General features: G+C 42.6%; 1 protein-coding gene and 2 long non-coding RNA genes across 5 annotated transcripts in view; 1 reads left to right on the forward strand and 2 right to left on the reverse strand.

Moving 5' to 3' along the window:
• Positions 1 to 19,503, forward strand: part of LOC128891822 (zinc finger protein rotund-like) — a 184,384-nt gene that overhangs the window by 101,961 nt on the left and 62,920 nt on the right. For all 3 annotated transcript variants that reach the window (XM_054151660.1, XM_054151661.1, XM_054151659.1), the window contains exon 5: positions 10,803 to 10,978. In XM_054151660.1, the coding sequence (XP_054007635.1) occupies positions 10,803 to 10,978 (176 nt within the window). The remainder of the gene's footprint in view (positions 1 to 10,802; positions 10,979 to 19,503) is intronic.
• LOC128891836 (uncharacterized) lies at positions 10,983 to 18,804 on the reverse strand. Its single transcript, XR_008460927.1, has 3 exons — positions 18,431 to 18,804; positions 18,001 to 18,297; positions 10,983 to 11,083 (listed from the first exon to the last, which is right to left on the reverse strand). It is a non-coding gene; the product is annotated as an uncharacterized LOC128891836 (long non-coding RNA).
• LOC128891835 (uncharacterized) lies at positions 13,977 to 15,917 on the reverse strand. Its single transcript, XR_008460926.1, has 3 exons — positions 14,769 to 15,917; positions 14,574 to 14,701; positions 13,977 to 14,072 (listed from the first exon to the last, which is right to left on the reverse strand). It is a non-coding gene; the product is annotated as an uncharacterized LOC128891835 (long non-coding RNA).

The raw sequence follows: 19,503 nt of genomic DNA on the forward strand, positions 1-19,503 counted from the left end.
GTTTCGCCATCTCGAAAAATATGTACCATTTGGAACGTAAACGAAAAATAAGAGCTATTCGAGACAAAAATTCGAAACCTCTTCTATTAACAAAGTTACATACCTTTTTCAACATTTTTGACGTAATAAATTCTAGCCATTCAAAACTTTCGAATAGCCCTTTATTTGGAAATCAATTATAGCAGGAACCAGAGGGAAAAAACTGAAAAATGATCGATTTCCCGTTTCGAGAAGCGGAATAAAACGCCGGCAATGACCCAGGTGGTTCGTTCTTTCCCCGCGAGCTCCCCGAAGGGATTAAGTAATCGGTGGCTTCACTCGTAAAAGGTGAAGCACGTTTCCATAAATGTTTTTCACTGCCAATGGCACGCGCGACGTGTCGTGTAGATCGGCCATTTACGAGACACGCGCTTTCCCCATTGACGGCGCCCGTGTAACAACCGATTCCGTCTGATAGGTGACCAGAAACTGAACAAAAAGTCGATCGTGTTCGTGTGTAACATTTTTTTCCCTTTCCACGGACTGATCACAGTATTTTATATCCACATTTTATGGACACGATTGTTCACCTCGGTTTACGTCGATCTTATCATGTATAGCAAAATATGTTTCAGATAAAGTTGAATGGTACATTAGTTTTCTTGTAGGTGGACGTATTAAGGTCATTAATTTTTTCATTTTTTTTTTTTTTTTATGGGTTAATCCATTTTTTACAACGTGTTTTACAATTTTATTATGAATCGCATGAGAAGGATGATAACCAAGTACATCTGTTAAAATGGTACCACCGAATCGACCGGCTTTCAAAGAGATCGCAGTCGGGAGGCCAGGTCGGTACGGTTCTCGAATCAAAGGCAGAGCTCAGGTGTACTCAGGACAGAGTTTCGTCACGACTTCCGTTACTCGAAACGTAATCGCGGCAAATGGCCGACTCTAATGACCCGAGAGTAACTTCGCCATGGTAATTCCCGTCATGAAGCGACCGGTCCCCTCCTCTCCAGTCCTCTCCCAGATCCCGTGACGCCCTGGGTGCTCGTTAACGTAACAGATAACGACTTTCACCTATGCGTGATCCTCGGCTGCAGCGGCAGCCGCTTCGCTCCTCTTCTGTTGTTTGCTCGCCGCGATAGGCGGCTCTCGCGAGGTTTATCTTCTTCGACACGGCGCTCTTTCTGTCGCCACAGGTGGTTAACGCGGCATTTCAAGCGGGAATGATGAATACGTTAAGCAGTCTGTCTCGCCCGTGCCCGCGGGACGGGGATGTGTATCGTTTCCTTGCCTACCCGAGGGCTCTAATCGCTCGTTTTGAACAGATGTGGGCGAAATTTTTCCCCCCGGGGGAGGGGGGAGGGGGGGGGATACAAATTTCGAGTAACGGATCACAGGTGAGCGACAGACCTATCCGTTACTCGTTAATCCTTCCAAGCGTGCTATTTGAAAGGAGATTAATGTTGGAACTCGAATGAAAATGACCGGTTCGATGACGTGTATCGGTGATGGCGAGAAGAGATATGACGATATTATAAATATATTTCTATGAAATATTACGCATTTGTTTAAGCAACTATCGAAGCTCTCGTGCGTAGTGTGGTACGGTGGCCGAATCAAGAGGTTGAAAGCACCAACGTCGCCTTCGAAGATTGAACGGGCAAAGTAATGACTCAATCTTCCCATTTCGTCCTCGACTCGCGATTATTATCACCTCGCGTGTCTCGAAATCGAATCCCGAGGAACATTTTCATTCGGGCCCCGAAATCAGCCCGCCAGCGGTCGACGTAAACGTTCCACTACTATTCCTTAATGCACGGATCGCATGACGGTGAAATTTCGGTCGAAAATGAGGCCCCAAAAAACCACCAGGCTATTTATCAAAAATATAAACGGGACAAGCATCGCGCAAGGAGAACTATTTGTTTCTAACGAATTTTTATACTTATTGAAGTGTGTAGTCGCATAGTTTTTTGTTGAAATTCAATACTTATTCTACTATTCCGAGTTGCCTCCTTGTATCGCGAGTCGAGGATCGACTTCGACCCTCGATCTTGCCCTCTTGGTCGTAACGGTTGACGTAACGAATCCACGGCTCGCTTTCGTTTCTGTTTGAGATTCATAAAAGGACGCATAAAGCCAGCGGTTTCGCAAGGGACGCGCACTATGTTACGCGATCTTCTGATTTGCATCTCTTGTAAATTCGATTTTTCTTCAGTTTTTTCCCACTTGTTGTTCTCGTTGCACGGCAGTGTCCCACCTTGGGATAACTGTGTTTCAATTGAACGACGTGCTTTGGGAAACGGTACTTTATGGTTCGTGTACGATAGATCTTAGTGAACATCGATCGCAGATACAATATTTGTAGGGAACTTTTCATCGAGCTTTGAGAATCTTTCGTTGTGTGTTTTGTTGTTTTGCAAGCAAGCAATATTACACGGTAATAACATTCAATTGGCGCGTCTTTTGCAATAGTTTCTTCAACTCGGCGAAGGAAACGAGTAAATCTCTTGGAAATTTACGTTCGTAAAAGGGCCTCGTTTTCCACGGATATATGTTTCCGTAAAGCGACGTGTAAATCGACTCGTTCTTCATCGGCGGAATGCCACGACGTCGTGATATAAAATCCAAGAAACGACGTCGTAAAACTTCGAGCCCCGGGGCGGTAAAATCTCTGGAAAAGCCATGAAACCGAAAGGATGCTGGGAGGAGGGGGAGGGGTGGAAATAGCGGCAGGGAAACCGTAAAAACACCTGAACTGCCGATCACCGAAGCTAGACGATCGCCAGACGGCGTGTCTGCCAACGATGAAGACCTCCCATGGAATTCCAGCTGTAAAAAAAATGCAAGTGTCTCATCCCCCGGCTCGATTTTTCTCCAGACTTTGTTTCAGCAACGTCGTGTAACTTGGAACTCCTTCACCACGAAATCATAATCGCAATCACTATCGCACACTCACTAAAACATTCACTATCACAAACATCATTGCACGGTGACAAAATCCCAGTGCCAGAAATTCAGAAGACAATCGCAGTCACTGTCGCAATAACGTAATTACAAAGTCGCAATACCAATCTCTGAAACTTAAATTTTGCAATGACACTTCGCAATCCAAACTTAATAATCCTTAATGAAATCGGATCTTCACCAATTCCACTTTTCGCGCTCTGAACATAAAATTTTAGTCCAACTGAATAAAATTGGAAACCTAAAATTAAATGTCTGTTCTCGCGTATGAATCGGAGATGGCTCCTCGTACCAAGAATTCTACTTGCCATGATTAAAACATTTTTTTGTGAGGAGCCGAAATTATTTCCGACGACTGGCAAGCGGATTCCCTTGAAACTACAGGTCTAATAGTTGTCTGGTGACATAACGACCTTGCCAACGGTGCATCTGATTTGAATTTCGACTGCTGTCCCGTTCCGGGACCTTTCCGGTCGGGACAATGGTTGCCGCAGGCGTAGAATCATCGACCAAAATGTCCTGCTTGCGAGAAAAAGACGCGACCAGAGATTCTTTCGTGTCTTTCGTCAGATTCTTTTTTTTTTTTTCATTTCGTGGGCTGAAGAAGAATTTATACGTTATTATTTTCTTCGTTGCTGTTTAACACTATCTCTTTTTTCATTCACACGGTTTCAGTGTTTCATTATGGCGAGAGTAACCAACCAACAATAAAAAGTAGTATATCAAATTGTTTCCCTTTCGAAACCATACAAGATTCATTTGCATGATTTTTCGTTGAAGTTATCAACTAGGAAGTTATCGAATTGATACTTAATAATCACTTGGTATGTTAATATGCTCGTCATTAATTTTCTGAAAATGACGTCAGCCCTTCGTGTTGAAATGAAGGCACACGGTGCATCGCGAGACAGAAAATCGGATTCAACACAGTGGCTGGATCCTTGATCCTTCCGACTCGGTGACGTCAGGATCGCGCTAGGCGACGATCGAATATTCATGAAAGTCGTGGAGACAAGCACAGGCCACGGTGTCGCTGTTACGACAGCGATCTTTAATGGCCCGAATAAGAATCGCAGTGATAACACCTGAACAAATGTTATCATTGGTTTCGTTTCTATTTTGACGCGAAGAAACCAGAGCTTCGTTGAGTCAGGATCGAATGTTTTAAGTGGGCAAGAGTGGGTATCTAATTTAATATAATCTAAAGTATCTACTTTTTTCATTTAGTAGGAAATTGAGCTTAAAAGAAAAATTTGTCAGAAATCTGTGGAAACAGATGTCGAGTCTCCAGCAAAAATTTTTAAGGAACGTGAATGAATTTCTTGGCCTGCTAGAGTCGACCGAAATTCCCCAACGCGCGAGCTCGAATTCCGGCTCGTTTCGACGCAGCTGGTAAACAATTATAAACATGTGTCACAATGGAGACAATTGTTGCGCTCCCACGGTCATTAGTCGCGTTTCCCGCGGGCCTAAGTTCCGCAAAAGACGGGCCTATTTTCACGATGTTATTTCTTTATTTATTTATTATTCATTTATTTATTGCGCCCTGATTAGAAGCAAAGTTAAGTAAATTCTTTATTTCGTAATAATTCAACTATTTTTAAATTAAAGTAATACAATGGTTGAGTCAGTTCATTAAGCCAAATAGAAAGTAGCCTTTACACCTCGCTGAATTTAACGTTTGGACTTTTACCATTTCCAACGATTCCAAATTTGTATTTAAAAGATTCGAAACGATCGATCAACGTCGCGCAGGTCATTCTGTTGTCTCTGAATGAATAATTCATTGCATAAATAATCGATTTGATTCGAAGTACTATCGTCGTATGCTTCGATAAACTTTGATGTGTTTATGTTCGCGAAATTGATCGATGCGTCGCGTTAATAGCGTCACATAATTTCCCCCTTAGGCCAGCGGACTCTTTTCCTGCGCGCCTCTTAGATAGCCAGTTCCTAGAGTCCTCGTAATTACTGCTTTTCGCATTGTCTCCTCGGTTCTCGAGGTCGCGCCGTACGTTTGAAAGTTTCCGGTACCCGAATCATTTTTCGGCGTGCGATTGTCCTCGTTCGCATCCTTTCTCTTCTTGATTCGCACCTCTGGTTTGAAGCACGCCTGGGTTCCCGCCACTTTCCAGGCGAGAGCTTGCTTCCAGTAAGAAAAATGCGCAACAATACATGTATATATTTAGTTATTTTTATATTTTATTTCCAATAATTTACGGACGTAACTTATAATCACAGCTGAAGAATCTTTAAAATTTTAGAAACAATAAAATAGAAACATACATAATATCTGAACAAGAGCACAGAAAAGTCACGTAAGCGTTAATAAGATGCTTGTATGTACACAGTCATTATATCGGTTATGAGTGGACCGCGAACTTGATGAATTTATGGCGTAACGCGAATGGGAGTAACATGTGGAGAATACATGCTCCTGTGTCCAATGAAATATTCATATTATTTTATTATTCTATGAAATATATTCCGCATAAGTTTTGCATGCGAGTTCCCCCATTAGCATACGTGTGATTTCTATATCGGGTACGAGTAAACGGTTTCTACAAATTTTAGTATCTACGTGATATAAGTTGAGCAAAAAGATCTGGGAAAAAGTTGAACTGTACATGTGAAAAGTATTGTTTACGAGTAGGCTAAATTTGTTTTAGTACACCAACTTTTCCCTTTCCTCGTATACACCTCGTTGAAAAATTTGTCCCAGCAGAAACTGTTCTTCCATTTCTCATTGAAGTTTTCCGCGAGTCGAGGGATCGGAGAGTGAAAAGTGGGAAGAGGGAAATCGTTCCGGTCGCTGGTGAATGAAGCCGTAACAAAGATAGGCGAGAAGACGAACAAAAAGAGCGGAGGAGGAGACAGTTTTCACGCGCGGAGGCGGCCAAACGGTCTCGCGATAATTCCATTAGTGTTACACGTCGCGTAGAACGCCACGAGCCGCGTGACGTCATTCTGTCATTAATGTTCTCGTCGAGATGGAAACGCGGAATTAAGGCGTTCGCAACGCTCGATGTTTTGTCTTTGCCGTCTGACTGTATCGTGTAAATAATATGGTAATTCTTTCATTACATTGAGGCGATTTTTGTTGTCGTGTTCTATTTATTGAAGTGTAACTTCTTGTACGACGTCAGACCGATGTAACGTTCATTCATATTTATCTTAATTTAATACTCCTCTGTTCTCCTCCATCAAATCTGTTGATTCACTCACTTGCACGTTGATGGAAGCTTGCTTCTTGGTCAGCCAAATCGTTAAAACATAGCAAACATCGGAAAGCATATTGCAATGCCCAACAGAAAAGGAATTATTCCGCATCATGATAACGACAGGCCACATACTGCGAAAATCACTGTACGCAAAATAAGAGAACTCGATCAGGAAATGATTTCGCGTCCACTGTATTCTCCAGACGTCCACTGATTACTATTTATTCGGGATCAATGGCGACATTATCCAGATGGGGGAAAATATAAAACTTATGATGATGTCGAACAGGAGGTATTCGAGTTATTTGAAGAAGTTGGCCAATTTCTGCTGAGAAGCACAAGGAATAGACAAGCATTAAATAGAAATGTTCATTTTTCAGGCAAAAGTACTTATTACTCAAGTAAATGAAATTCATGAAATGCACGAAGTGCATAAAATGTATGGAGTATTGAACAAATAATATATGACATGACTAAAATGAATGAAATATGAAATGTGAAAAAGTACGAAATATATGAAATATGAAATGCATGAAATAAAAGACATATGCTGTCTGAAAGACACGAAACGTATCTACATAAAAAGGAGTCCAAGTTTTTACCGCATGCGACTCCTCGAGCACATCGCGTGCGCTGTATGACACATAAAGCCGCGACTCTCGATTAAAGGTATGTATCGAAGCGAGCGGCAATAATGTTCTCCCCTTCTATAACCCCTCGCCGAGTCGTACTTGTCGAATCAAAATTTTTATTTAAAGAATCATCCTACATATAATAAATAACGTAATAGTAGAAAATCATCCATCGAACGCTCTCTTGAATGCGGTGAAAATATTTTCCATGCGAGCTACACTCGTTGAGATGAAGAAATAACGTTCGCAATAAAAAAAAAAAGACACACAGCTCGATTAGAAAATGATTATCGTCGTCAAGCGACTAGCCGTCACTCGTTTGTCGCCTGGATGCACGGTACAGATCGGTATCACGATATTTTCGTCCAACCGTTGCTCGCAGAATCACAGCCGCGTCACGTTCTCCACGCGGCACAACTAATTGATCTTTCCAGCGCGCTTGAACTCGATAATTATCATTTGCATACGCGATCTCGTGCACCGTGAGGCCCCAACGTTCGTCTATCTCGCTCTGCTAACGGTTGGACGGAGGACGGAGGGGGACGCAGGTTCCCCTTCGGCCAGCAATTACCGCACGCAATATCGCAACCGCGGAAAAGAGCGGCCAACGTGTGCCAGGTTTCTGCGTAGTTTCGCGAGATCTCGAACGCGACACTCGCGATTTTCTCGGTCGGGAAGGATCCCGGGTCACTAGGCGATGCTTTGTTTTTTTTTTCTTTTTTAAAGTAATTCTTCGAGATTCTTTTAAAAAAACTTCCTCTTTGAAGAGAAAGAAATGATGTTTATTTATTAGGAATATTTTCAACGTGGACTGATTACCGATTTAGCAATCCCGAGGTACTCGAGCTATAAGGGGGCCAATGGGTACCAACAGACTAATGGAGAGTCACGAGCAAACTAAATTGTGTGAGTGTTAGGGGAAGGAAGGGGGATCGTTGGATTGGAATTTCTCGCGAATCGATTCACATCGCGGGTCATACCGGAGAATACAGGATAGCACATCTTTAGTCAGAGGTTAAAGTGTCGTGGTTGCATACGTACAAACCAATCACACGCGAGCCAGCCAATTAGACGGAAGCAATGCCGGATAACGCGACGGTAATGGATCTAGGACAAAAAAAGAGTACGGCGAAACGTGATTTGCAAAAATTTCGCGTCGCGTTAACGCGGTGACGCTCGTCAAGGTTTAACAACCACGGACTAATTAGCGTCGTGATTCCTTTCTGTCATAGTTATTGACAACTCCGTTTTGTCGTTGTTATTGTTTACTCGTTCTTCGATCTTCGACGGGATAGAACATAAAAATCCAGTCAATTTCTTTTAATGATTTGTAGGTTTTATAAAAGTGGAGCGATTATGTTTAAAATTAAGTTGCACTCATGGGAAGTTGTTATGCTTATTACAAAAGTAGTAGTTGCAATAGATTTCAATAATCACAGTGGGTACTTACTGAAAATGTAAAACAGTATACGTTATATGGATTTTGCTACTTTTCAATCTTTATCCATTTTCATTTTTCCTGAATAGAACCAACTTCCTTTGATCGAACCCCTTTAGAAAGCAATATTATATCAGTAAATATCTGCTCGCATAACCAACAAAATTGACCATCCCTTTTCCCTTCGTTTCCAATCATTCCTCGTGATATTTCTTTGTTTCGAGCACAATGATTTCGCCAATTTGAAGGAAGAGGAGAGAAAGAGAGACGAAAATGATCGATAGAGCCCGCAGATGCGTTCGTTTGAAAGCTGCGGGGTTAATTCGGTGGCTGGGTAGCTCCCGAGTAATTGAATCTTATTTTTTCCAAAATGTCCGTACCAAGGTCGGCTCGATAGTATTTCCCCAACAGGAAATAGATCAGATACGTAATTCATTACAGCTTCCTTCATTTAATGCGCCTAATGCTTCCGGTGGTTTTTATACTCGGCAATCCGACTTTCTCAGCGCACTAAAATTCATCTTGCAGGAAAGATGGCCTCGAGGCTAAGAAAAAGGGAGAGATAAAAGGGATGCGAGAGCGCAGTAAAACAGCAACACGGAACAAGAGACGGAATGATTCAGCTTTGACGACTTTGAAAAGCACTTTGTTATCGAAACATTTTACGTTTTAACAAAAAAATCCCAAATACAGAGTTTCGAAAGATTATATCAGTGCAGAAAGTGAAAGATCAAGCTTCTTTCCTTGTTTTTTTTTTATTATTATTATTACAGCATGGACATTCAAAAAATTACGGAACTTATGAATTTATTTTGAAAGGTGTGCTAGGCTAATGAGCATACGCGACCGTAAACTTTAATCGCGTTTTTCAGGAAACCATGTTTTTCGCGTTGAGAGTATAACTCGATAAATAATTGCCCTGGCACTTTCAACTTTGGCCTGAACATTCTACATGACGTTGTTTATTTCAGGGCGAGTTATTTTTGTAAACAACTTGAATAGCTTGCCTTCTACGTACTTCATAAAATAGTTAAATTTCTAAAAAATTCAAAATTATTCCTTCAAACTCGTGCCCAAAGTATGAATTTTCAGTTTTATTAAATTATAACACGTCCAACGAAAATTATAGACTTGCACCCTTTTGATAACATGCTAAACCACCCTTTTCATAAATATAAAAGCTAACGTTCGCTTTTAAATGCGTATTCTTTAAAATATAATTCCAAAGTAACAATGTACATATTTTAGCGCCACTGCACCGATGTAACCACTTAAGAAGGTCCAGGTGTATTTTTAAAATGTTTTTCTTGGTCCGAAGCTCTACAATACTCTGTAGCTCAAGGTTTTCCAATCGCGTTGGAATTCTATCGTTGCTGGATAAGAGAGACGCGATTGAGGCATCATCGTTCTAGATGCGGACAAACAGTAATTACAGTGACACGCAGCCATCGTGTTTACCGTGGAATCGAACTCGTATGCAAATTAGGTATTGGATAAAACTGTTATTGCGTTAAATACTCGGCAATCATCTCGTCTGCTGCCGTTCGATTTTCCAAAATAATCTATCAAGTCGTTCGGTTATAAAAAATTCATTAATTCGAACCAAATACATTACTGTTTCAACTATCGTATTTCAAATTTCAAATGAAATAAAGAGGGCTTTAAAAAGATGCTTCAAAATTTTGCAAAAACTCCATGTGCAGTAGAATGTACCGAAAATTTTCCTGAACTCGTTAATTAAATAAATACCTTTTTATTTTCTTTCGTCGATCGTTAAAAAGTGTATCCATCGAAAATAAAAGATGGCTCGGCTGTAAACGAGATAGCCGACGGTAGAAGAAAGACGAAGTAAAAATTTTTCTAGAAACGTAAACGAGTTCGATCGCTGGTAGCTCTAGCCGGAGCACTCACTCACACACGGAACCGATGCACCTGCAGACACGCGTGCGTCGATCTCGATATCGACAACTCGCCTTTAATGACAGCCACTCGTAACGCAGGATCGCTCGTCCTTGCAACCTGCCCAGGATCCTTGCCCCTTGCTTGCTCGCTGTTGCGTCAATCGGACGGCGTGCCTCTTTCTCTACTGTACGCGCTCGCGTTCGATGCAATTCCTCATATCTCTCGGCTAACTTCCATTAATTATCATCGGCCGACATTTATCGGGAAGGGCTGCGTCGATTTCGACTGCGATCTCCTAAACCGACGGAAATTTCGTCGAGAAAGTTTGATAACTAGAAGGGAACAGTTTATTGCAAACGGTATTCTAAGGTTCTCGAGGATTTTGATTTATAATGGTAAAATGGAATAGGATCGCGTGTATTTTCATTTAAATTAATTAAGAAACGAGATTATTATGCATACAGGCAATATCTTTAAATACGTAGTAGATAAGATCTACTTACCTCATTTAACTAACCTCAAGCCAAACGTCATACATGGACTATCGTTTACCAGAAAACAGGCTAAACCAGTTCAGAGTGCACAGTGACAATTTATTTAATACACTCGATAAACAAGCAATAAGTTTCCTCTGACGTAATCGATGAATTTCAGGAGAGGATCAATACCGAGGCGCCGGGGGATCCAGCAGCGGAAGTCCGCCAGCGAGTTTGCTGGTGGTTCCTCAGCCTTTGACCGTGAAACCCTCTCATCCGTCGCACCTGAACCCCCATTTAGGCGGACCGCACTCTCATCCACCCAGGAAGTACCAGTGCAAAATGTGCCCCCAGGTTAGTCATGAATAATTCAAATTTATCATTTTTTTTTCACTTTCCAGATGCACTTAATTTTAAATATAGCATTATTCGGCGTAGGTTTGGTCGGAATGAGATTTCCTGAAATAAGAAATAGCATAGGGTAAAATCGTACATTGGACTATCCTACAAGCTACGTCTTAAATTCTACTACAATCGCATCAGGCTCCATTAAATCAGATTACAATTTCGATATGCCGCTTTCTTGCAAGCCAATAGACAACGATCTTCGTTTGTTTACCTTTTTCTTAGTAAACTTCCTCCTAATTTACGGTGGGACGAGAGTCCTCCTCGAGAGTCCTCCTCGACGCAAAGGCAAAGAAAACAGTTACCCAATCCCAAGTGCAAACAGGAGATACACAACACGCAAATCCGTCGAGAAATAAAACAAGCCTGGGTGCAATTAAGCTTCCCCGCGTAAACGTAACTGGACATTTTTTTACCCGCCCCCTACGAGTCGATAATGCCTTGTTTTATGGCGTTTTAACCCTTTACGGTTCTTGTGGGGGGGGCCCTTGGAGGCTTCCGCGCACAGTAGTGGCTGATTTTTACCGCAGGTACATTCGTGAGGCCGCGATTCAACAAAGCCACGAGGGTTATTCGGCTCTCGCCACTGTTGTAAAACACCGGCCATTCAGCTGGCAACCACTTTTCTCTCCTCGCTGTAATACGCCATAGAAGTTGTACAAGGGCCCGAACCAGGGAGCACCCTCTCCGACTTTCTCCTAATTTCCCCTCCTTGACTATCTGTCGCGCACTCGAGCCATCCCTTCGACCCTTTTGTCTTAGGGATGGACGAATTTCGTATCCAAATAGGAATTTCATGCAACGAAGAAAAAAAGTATAACATACACGTTAAAATTATTGTTCAATCACCTAGAAATAATTCTATCTACTTTCGAAACCATATAGAAACCAATATGATTTTTCATTTAATTTTCGTTCAACACTCAAAGAGTTCCTCGAGACGAACCTTGCTCGCGAATTACTGCAATTTTCCCCTTTGAAATCTTAACATATTCCATCCCCTAGCTATAAAAAAATCATTTCCCTCCTGCTTCCAGCTCGCTCACACCCTACACACGAGTATCGATTTTATTCCCATTTCAACCGCCTTCGTTTCTCCTTCCCACCCTCGAAAAAAAAATCGTCGACGCGTCGCGGAGGGTCGCAGGTAGCGTGAACGGGTTAGGCCCAAGAAGAGGCGAGCGATTTTCGAAATCGAGCCGTCGCACGGCTCGTTTACGACGAGGACTTGCCGTTTACATCTTGTAATCCACGACGGAGTCGGGGATTAGCGCGTCGAAAGGCCTGGATTATCGTACTTTCAAGTATGCTTAGCCCTTAGACGTCAAACGTTAACCTTGATCGAGCGAATCGATTGTCCCTGGCGGTGATAGTACTGCATACAAACAAATAATATTTTTGCAATAATTTGTGATTCAGAAGGCTATAAACTGATCCCTCGAGTAATTGCAATCAATTTCAACTACGACACATCTCGTTTTTGAAATTTTTACCCGTCGCATGAACACAACCAAAATAATATTTTCTCAATCTTCGACCGGCACACAAACATCCCGCAGAATTAAAAGTACGTGGCTGCATTCCTTTCCACGTTATTAATTCCCAAAGAAGACGTGATTTCGTCGCACTTTTACTGCCAACAGTCGTTTCCCCCTATCAGCTCGGATAATTGCGGTGTCGCTAAAGTGGCGTAATTGGAATCTCATTTAGTATAATTTCGAGTAGTTCTGCAACCTAAAAAGCAGCCTGATAATCTCCCCTTTCCACTTAGTCGATGCTCAAAACGTTTGCAAACACGATCAGCGAGTGTTTATCGGTAGCTGCAGTTACACGGTCGTCAGCTCCTCTTTTACTATAGCGGCGTTCGTTGGCCTGTTGCGGCAGGTAGCGGAAGGGTTGAGGCGATTTTCGAAAATTGAGCCGTCGTCGATGTTTCCCCTGCGCGTTTACGAGCGGATTTTACGGGTAACGTCGCCCTAAAGATTCCTCCTAACCCTTTTCCCGACGGGCTGTTTGCAGATTTAAAAAAGTCCTGTAATCCTTTAACTGCCTCCTGGAGAGATCGTGAAAGCCTCCAAGTCCCCGTATTTTCTCCGGCTCTTTTTCGTTTTCTCTTATAGCCTAATGGCGCTCTCGCGATTATCCTCTTTGGATTACCGCGCATAATAACACCCTTTTTCTCTGTTCGACTGTTTTATGTTTTTTTTTGTTTTTCTTTATTAATTAAAACGAGCAGAAGCCACTTCGACTCCGAATTATTTAGCAATGCTTGCGATATTTGCTTCTAATGAAGTTTCTTTGGTAACTTGTTGGGAAGATGGGTTAAAAGAAAGCAGAATAGATCGATCTTCATATTATTTCATTAGGATTCCTCTCGAGCCTCGTTTAGAACAATTTTATTTATTAGTTACTCACAAAATTAACACTTTGTATTTTGACAATTTGCCCCTTTCAGTCTTTGATCGAAACGAACATTTTGATAAACATAAGTTTCATCTGTATCAATCGCGTAACCGATAAACTCTTAACATTAATGAAATATAAATATTTAATACATACACGAACGCGAATATTAATTAGTTGCAGGTGATTTATCATTGAGAATTTAATGATGAATATTTATCCCCAATTGTAAGAGAGGGATGACGCAATCAGCAAAAAGTAGGATTAATCAAAATCGATCAAAACGATCGATACGTATCATAAATAATAGATCGAGAGTCTGAAAATGGTGTAATTGAATTTCAAAAAAATAATTGAGTTTTTACATGGCAATCGTGCATTTCCTATAAAGGAGAGTCGTTATGAACATGATATTTATTTATGAATATGTCAATCCAAGTTCTGTTAGTGGGCAGATTGGGGCAAATTTTGATCATGGAAATGATGGAAATTCGGAAAGATAGATCTTACGTTTCTATAAAACAAATATGGTATGATATACATGCAATGATCATTCTTCACTGCCAATCGAAACGTAATTAATTCTGTTGCGTAATCGATGACTCGTTTAATAATGAAGACTTTGTAGGTAATCCTTCTACTGAAACAATTTATACAATTTTTTATTTACTCACTAGAAGAGAAATGATCGCTGACACCTGCATTCCTTCTGATCAATGAAGCATCAAACTGATCCACTTTATTCGAATAAATACATTTCAAACTATTGAATATTAACCTAAACGATGAAATATGAGTAAAATGCATTTCCATTCTCTATAACCCAGAAAGTGCATCATTCTGAATCGCTTCTTTGTAAAATATGAAAGAAATTATTAAAGAAGCTTTTAATAAAGTACGCATGGAGCCGAAGAGAAGGCAGAGAGCAAGAGAAAGATTCTCGATAAGAGATTCAGAGAAGATGAAAGAAGAAGCAAGGAAAGGAGATACGAGAAATCAGCGGTCGAAGGACATTCGGCGCAACATGCCATAAGACGGATCGTTAAAATTTAATGATATTCACCGGACAATTATAGAATAGGACGGATTATCATAGACCGGAGGCCAGTGAAACGCATCGCGGTTGATCTAACATATATACCTTGCCCGTTTCCGTTGAAAAACAGCAATTATTGCCTGTTATTAAGCGCCAGTATGTCGATTTGCCTGTGAGACAGTGCACGGTAATTACCGAGCGTTTTCTGTACGCGTTATTGGATCGATATGGATCTGAAACCGAGCCTTGACTCTTTAGGGTTAGGTCTGGGTTATTTATTGTTCGTTAGCAGCATCTTACCAACAATCACGATTCATAATCTCCATCAACACTCATCAAATTAGCAAGTGCTCCTAATCGAAAACTTTGCAAAATTCTCAGCCACCCTCGAGTCACAGTCAGGTTCGCAGGGGTGGTCGACCCTCTCGATAACGATCCTGTAGTGCTCCGCAACAACCCACTCTCTCTATCTATCTTCCAATGTCTCTCTTATCCCAACAACACGGATGAAAAATTCCCAGAGTATACGCGTGGTACCGTTGGTCGAGATCTATGTAATTTGCGGGTCTCCGCTTCCTTCCTCCGTCCCGCCTGTCCCCATCGTCCCGAACGATCTGTAATTTTCGTCGATTTAATCCTCGACGTGTACGCTCGCTATTTATTACACTGTAATATTGAAATAAGCGGCCGACGAATGAGCGTCTCGGGCCGCGAGAGTCCGCGGATGATAAGACCCAGAAAGCCATTAAATCGTTACCCCGATCGTCCTTTAATGAAGAGAATGATAATAACGACGCAGCTGTGCCGCTCCCTCCTACCCTATCCTTGCTAATCTCGCCATCACTTCCGCAATTATCGACACCGTCGACGCCTCGAGATAGGGTTGCGAGTACGATCGAATTAGGGCCATCGATAGCTCAGTCGAAGAAGGAAGGATCCACGAAAGGGTTCACGGTAGATTTCGGCTCGATTCTGATCGTTTGGAGATTTGAAAATGACTCGTGTAAATTTACGTTACAGTTGCAACGATTGACGAGTCGATTAAAATTGTCCCACAGACGAACGGAATTAATTTTCGAAAACGAATAACGTCGGTAAAGCAAGCAGGCGCGAACGCTGAAGAAACGAATCCTGGCGATCCCTGGATCTCTCGAAGGAGATTCGTTTCCTCCACGAATCCAACTTTCCAGCGGACAAAACAATGGCGTCGGAGGCCGGCCATTACGGCCGATGCGCAATTAATATTACCACGCTGCTCCCGTCTGTCTCCATAAACTCGAAATTTACGATTCCCGGTGGCCGGGGGCCCGCTGCCGCTTAATTACAATAAGAATCATCGTCCGGCTGTAAAATAATACGTAACGAACGTCGACCGACACACCGCCACGCCGTTCGTCGTAACGCTAATTATTAACTATCGTCGAAAGGAATCCGCGGCGGCCTTCTCCGCCTTTTCTTTCCTCCGCCGACCCCGCCCGAACGCTCGCGATTTTCCTTTTTCCGTCACGGTGGCTTCGAGCTAGCGCGACGCGATCACTGGCATCGAGAGCTCGATCAAATCGAGAGCTATTGCCTTTCGTTTTTTTTTTCGAAATTATAATATTTTACATATAGAACGTCCTTTCCATTTCTTATTCAATTTTCAGTGAATTTTTACGTCTTTGTTCGTGTCTATACAGTCTGTAATAATTAGTAAATCTGCGTAAACATCAGCAGCCTATTTACAAGCACGAACGACGATAGATGGCATCATGCTCTCGCGTCGAAACTTTAGAATAGTAATGGTAGCGCGGAGCAACCGAGAAGAAACAAGAATCTAATCTCTCCGTTGCGACATTAACAATTTTCTGACCGTGTTTACGACACGAAGCGTAAACGTGATAATTATATTCCTGCGCGGAGCGGAATGAAGAGCGTCGATGCGCGCGAAATTACGTTGAATTCGCTGAAGGAAAGATTTTTCTCGATAACGAGAACTGAATGTTGCCTTTAACGATCGCCATTGCCGAGGCATTCGATGAAAGGTGGAAAATTGTATCAGATACATTAAACACCGGGCGTAACGGGTGTTTTCTCGTCCTAGAGAGAGAGAGCAGCATCTTCTAATAACGGGTGTACCTCGAATATCACTCGAAGATCGTAATTAGAACTCTAAACTTATCAGGGAACCATCAATCACGGCTGTAATAATCTCTACCTAGGAGGGCGTCATCGGGAGCGATTTTTTATTCGTCACTTTCGAGTCATTCGTCAACTTATTGTTAAAAATAAGTTTGTTCTCGACTGTAACGTCAGAAACACTATTGTTTAGCGCGACTGGCGCGTTCACCTGGGCCATTTCGATGGAGAACCAATGCCAACCGAGCTGGCGATATTATTCCGCGAATAATTTCCGCGGCGCGGTTAACTAGATCCGCGTTGCGGTTTTCCGGCGGGGCGCGGTTCGGTTTCAAGGGCCCCGATTCGATCGATCGATCGATCCGACTCCGAGAGAGCGATGATGATGGCTCTCGGTGGAAGGAAAAGGGAGCAGAAGGAAAGGGACCAAGAGTTGATCGAAAAAGAGGGCAAAAAGCGAACGATGGTAGCGGAAAAGGCACCAAGCGACCAGGAGCAGCACCGTCAAGGCTGCTGCCTCGTGGAACATGAATCGAGAGGTCGATGAATGAGAAACGACGGAAGAACGAGAAGAATCATCGGGGATGATTTCCTCTTATCGGTCGTATTGATCTTTAGAATCTCGCAAACTGTCGTCCCGATAAGCAAATTGAATTAGTGACTCTTCGGAGGGAATCATCAATCGACGTCAGGCCCCCACGTGTAATACCTGGTCTATTCAGTATGGCGTTCTTCGGGTAGTGATTGGGTGGTTTTTGTTCTGGGTAGAATAGTCTTGTTAAGGAACGTGTTAGAAGTAATAGTAATTGGTTTATTTTCTTTGGGTGCCTCAGGTTGATGATGTATTAGATGATAATATTTTATCCACTCGATGATGCGTGCATTGGTTTCGAAAGTTCCTCCGTGAGTTAGATTAAGCAGCAATGGATACTGCCTCAAGATTGAACTATGTAGTACTCAGAAGCCGGAAAGTCCACAGAAGAAAGGAAAGTGGTCCCTCGGAACTGAAATCCCAAAAGCGAGTGTCAACAAGGTCACAACTCGCAAAGCTCCGCAATAAATTCGCCAGCAGATTAATGACGAAGGCGAGAGGAGCGCGCGTCGCCGGAAGAAGCTGAAACGTCGTCCGGAGAATTACAAGAATTCACCAAACAGAACGGAAGACCTAGAAGAGCAGCGATACCGAGAGTAGCGTCGTGAAAGCCAAAAGACGAAGCCAGCGGCGAAGAACGTTTCGATCGTCGAAGAGAGACGAGCCTTGCGGAAGAAAGACGAGGAGACGAAGAACGGTGGGAGCTGGAGGATGAGGCAGGATGCTGTGCTCGTCACGGTACACTAGCCCCCGGACTTGAATCCCGGGCCCCCCCGGGCACGGAGGTGCATAGCTTCATTCACCAGCCAGCCACTTTTTTACCCTTTCTTTTTCCACCGTCTCTCCTTATTTCTTCTCGTTCCTCGCCTCGCCGCCGAGCGTACTCCGCTTCTGGAAGGACGACGGCCAAAGGGGAACCGCGGCCAGAGAGATTACAGTGTTGCGAAGTGACAACCGAGTCGATTAGTGCCCTCTTCTCTCGATGACCCCCTCGAGCCGAGTTTTCCGTCGCGATAACGCGTTTCTTTGGATTTATGAAAGCTAGGTCGGATCGGGGGCTGTGTCACAGGCGATGCTTGACTTTTTCGAGGGGTGGTTGATGTTAACGAGCATTACTATCTATAGGAAGGGTTAAAATTTCAGGGTGTTTCTTGAGGATTAATAAAGAAATAAAATAAAAATCTTTGAAAGTAAAGAATCTTTCAATACCAGGAAAATTGACAGAAAATAGGGTCGAACGCATTACTTTTACCTTTTCAATAGCTCCATCTTCGCGAGGAATTCTCTGCGCCCACCCGCGCAGTAGGTAGAGTATTTCAAAACTTTTCCAACGCGATTGAAATAGCGTAATTTTTTCAAATTACACACGTCTCTTCGGCGTCGCGCGTACCGCCTGCATTTCTTTGCTCTACGTAATATCACGTTCTATTCGTATCCTCGATCGGAGTGCTAGTCGGCCGGCCGCGACTGCATATTTCTCGCAACAGTGTCTCTTTTTATCAGCCTCGTTCGCGTGTGCTTCTGCCTAGTTACACGTGTATCGGCCAACCAGTCGCGAGTACGCCGTCCCGTGGGCAATTTATTCCGACACGTTCGCCGATTTAAACGCAGTGGATGGAAGTCGCGATGATTTCGCCGCCAGATGATCCAGATCGAACCGGGCGTGTCCTCGAGACACTTTCTTATTTCGATCGTTTCCTGCGAATCGCTGGATTACGACGAGGCATTCCGAACTCGGTTCAGATTCAGTGGAAAGTAGCTCTTCCGCAATACGTGACACGTTTATTGGCAACTTAATGAAAATCTACTTCGTTAAATTGGAATTCGAATATTTAAATAATATTCAGCCATTTAGATGCAATCGTTATAACAGAATCCACGTACGGACATATACAAACGTTGTATATGTGTTTTTTTTTTTTTTTTTTTTTTTTTTTTTTTTTTTTTGTAACAGGTGAAATGTGATTGTGGACCTGTGATTGTGGAAATTAATTTTAATTGTAATACTTCTTTCGTGTAAATCCAGTACTCTTCTTTTCGTATTGATCAAAAAGAGAAAATATTTAAGCCCCTGATATGTACACACACTACGCTGTTAAATAACTATAAAGTAACGTAAGAAAAAGTGAAGGTGATTTTCAACATAAAAATACACAATTGGTAGCGCCAATTGATGACGCAGCCACACAAAGGAATTACAGATTCTCCTCGACGTGTGAGGGTACATCAGCGAAACGGAATGGGAGCCTCACCTGATCACGCACCACGGTAGCGAGAGGCCCGTCATTTTTTCCACTCGATTCTTTTTTATCCCCCTCGGAGCCC

This window comes from Hylaeus anthracinus, unplaced genomic scaffold, assembly GCF_026225885.1.
Source record: "Hylaeus anthracinus isolate JK02 unplaced genomic scaffold, UHH_iyHylAnth1.0_haploid 12002, whole genome shotgun sequence".
In the NCBI taxonomy this organism is placed as follows: Eukaryota; Metazoa; Arthropoda; class Insecta; order Hymenoptera; family Colletidae; genus Hylaeus; species Hylaeus anthracinus.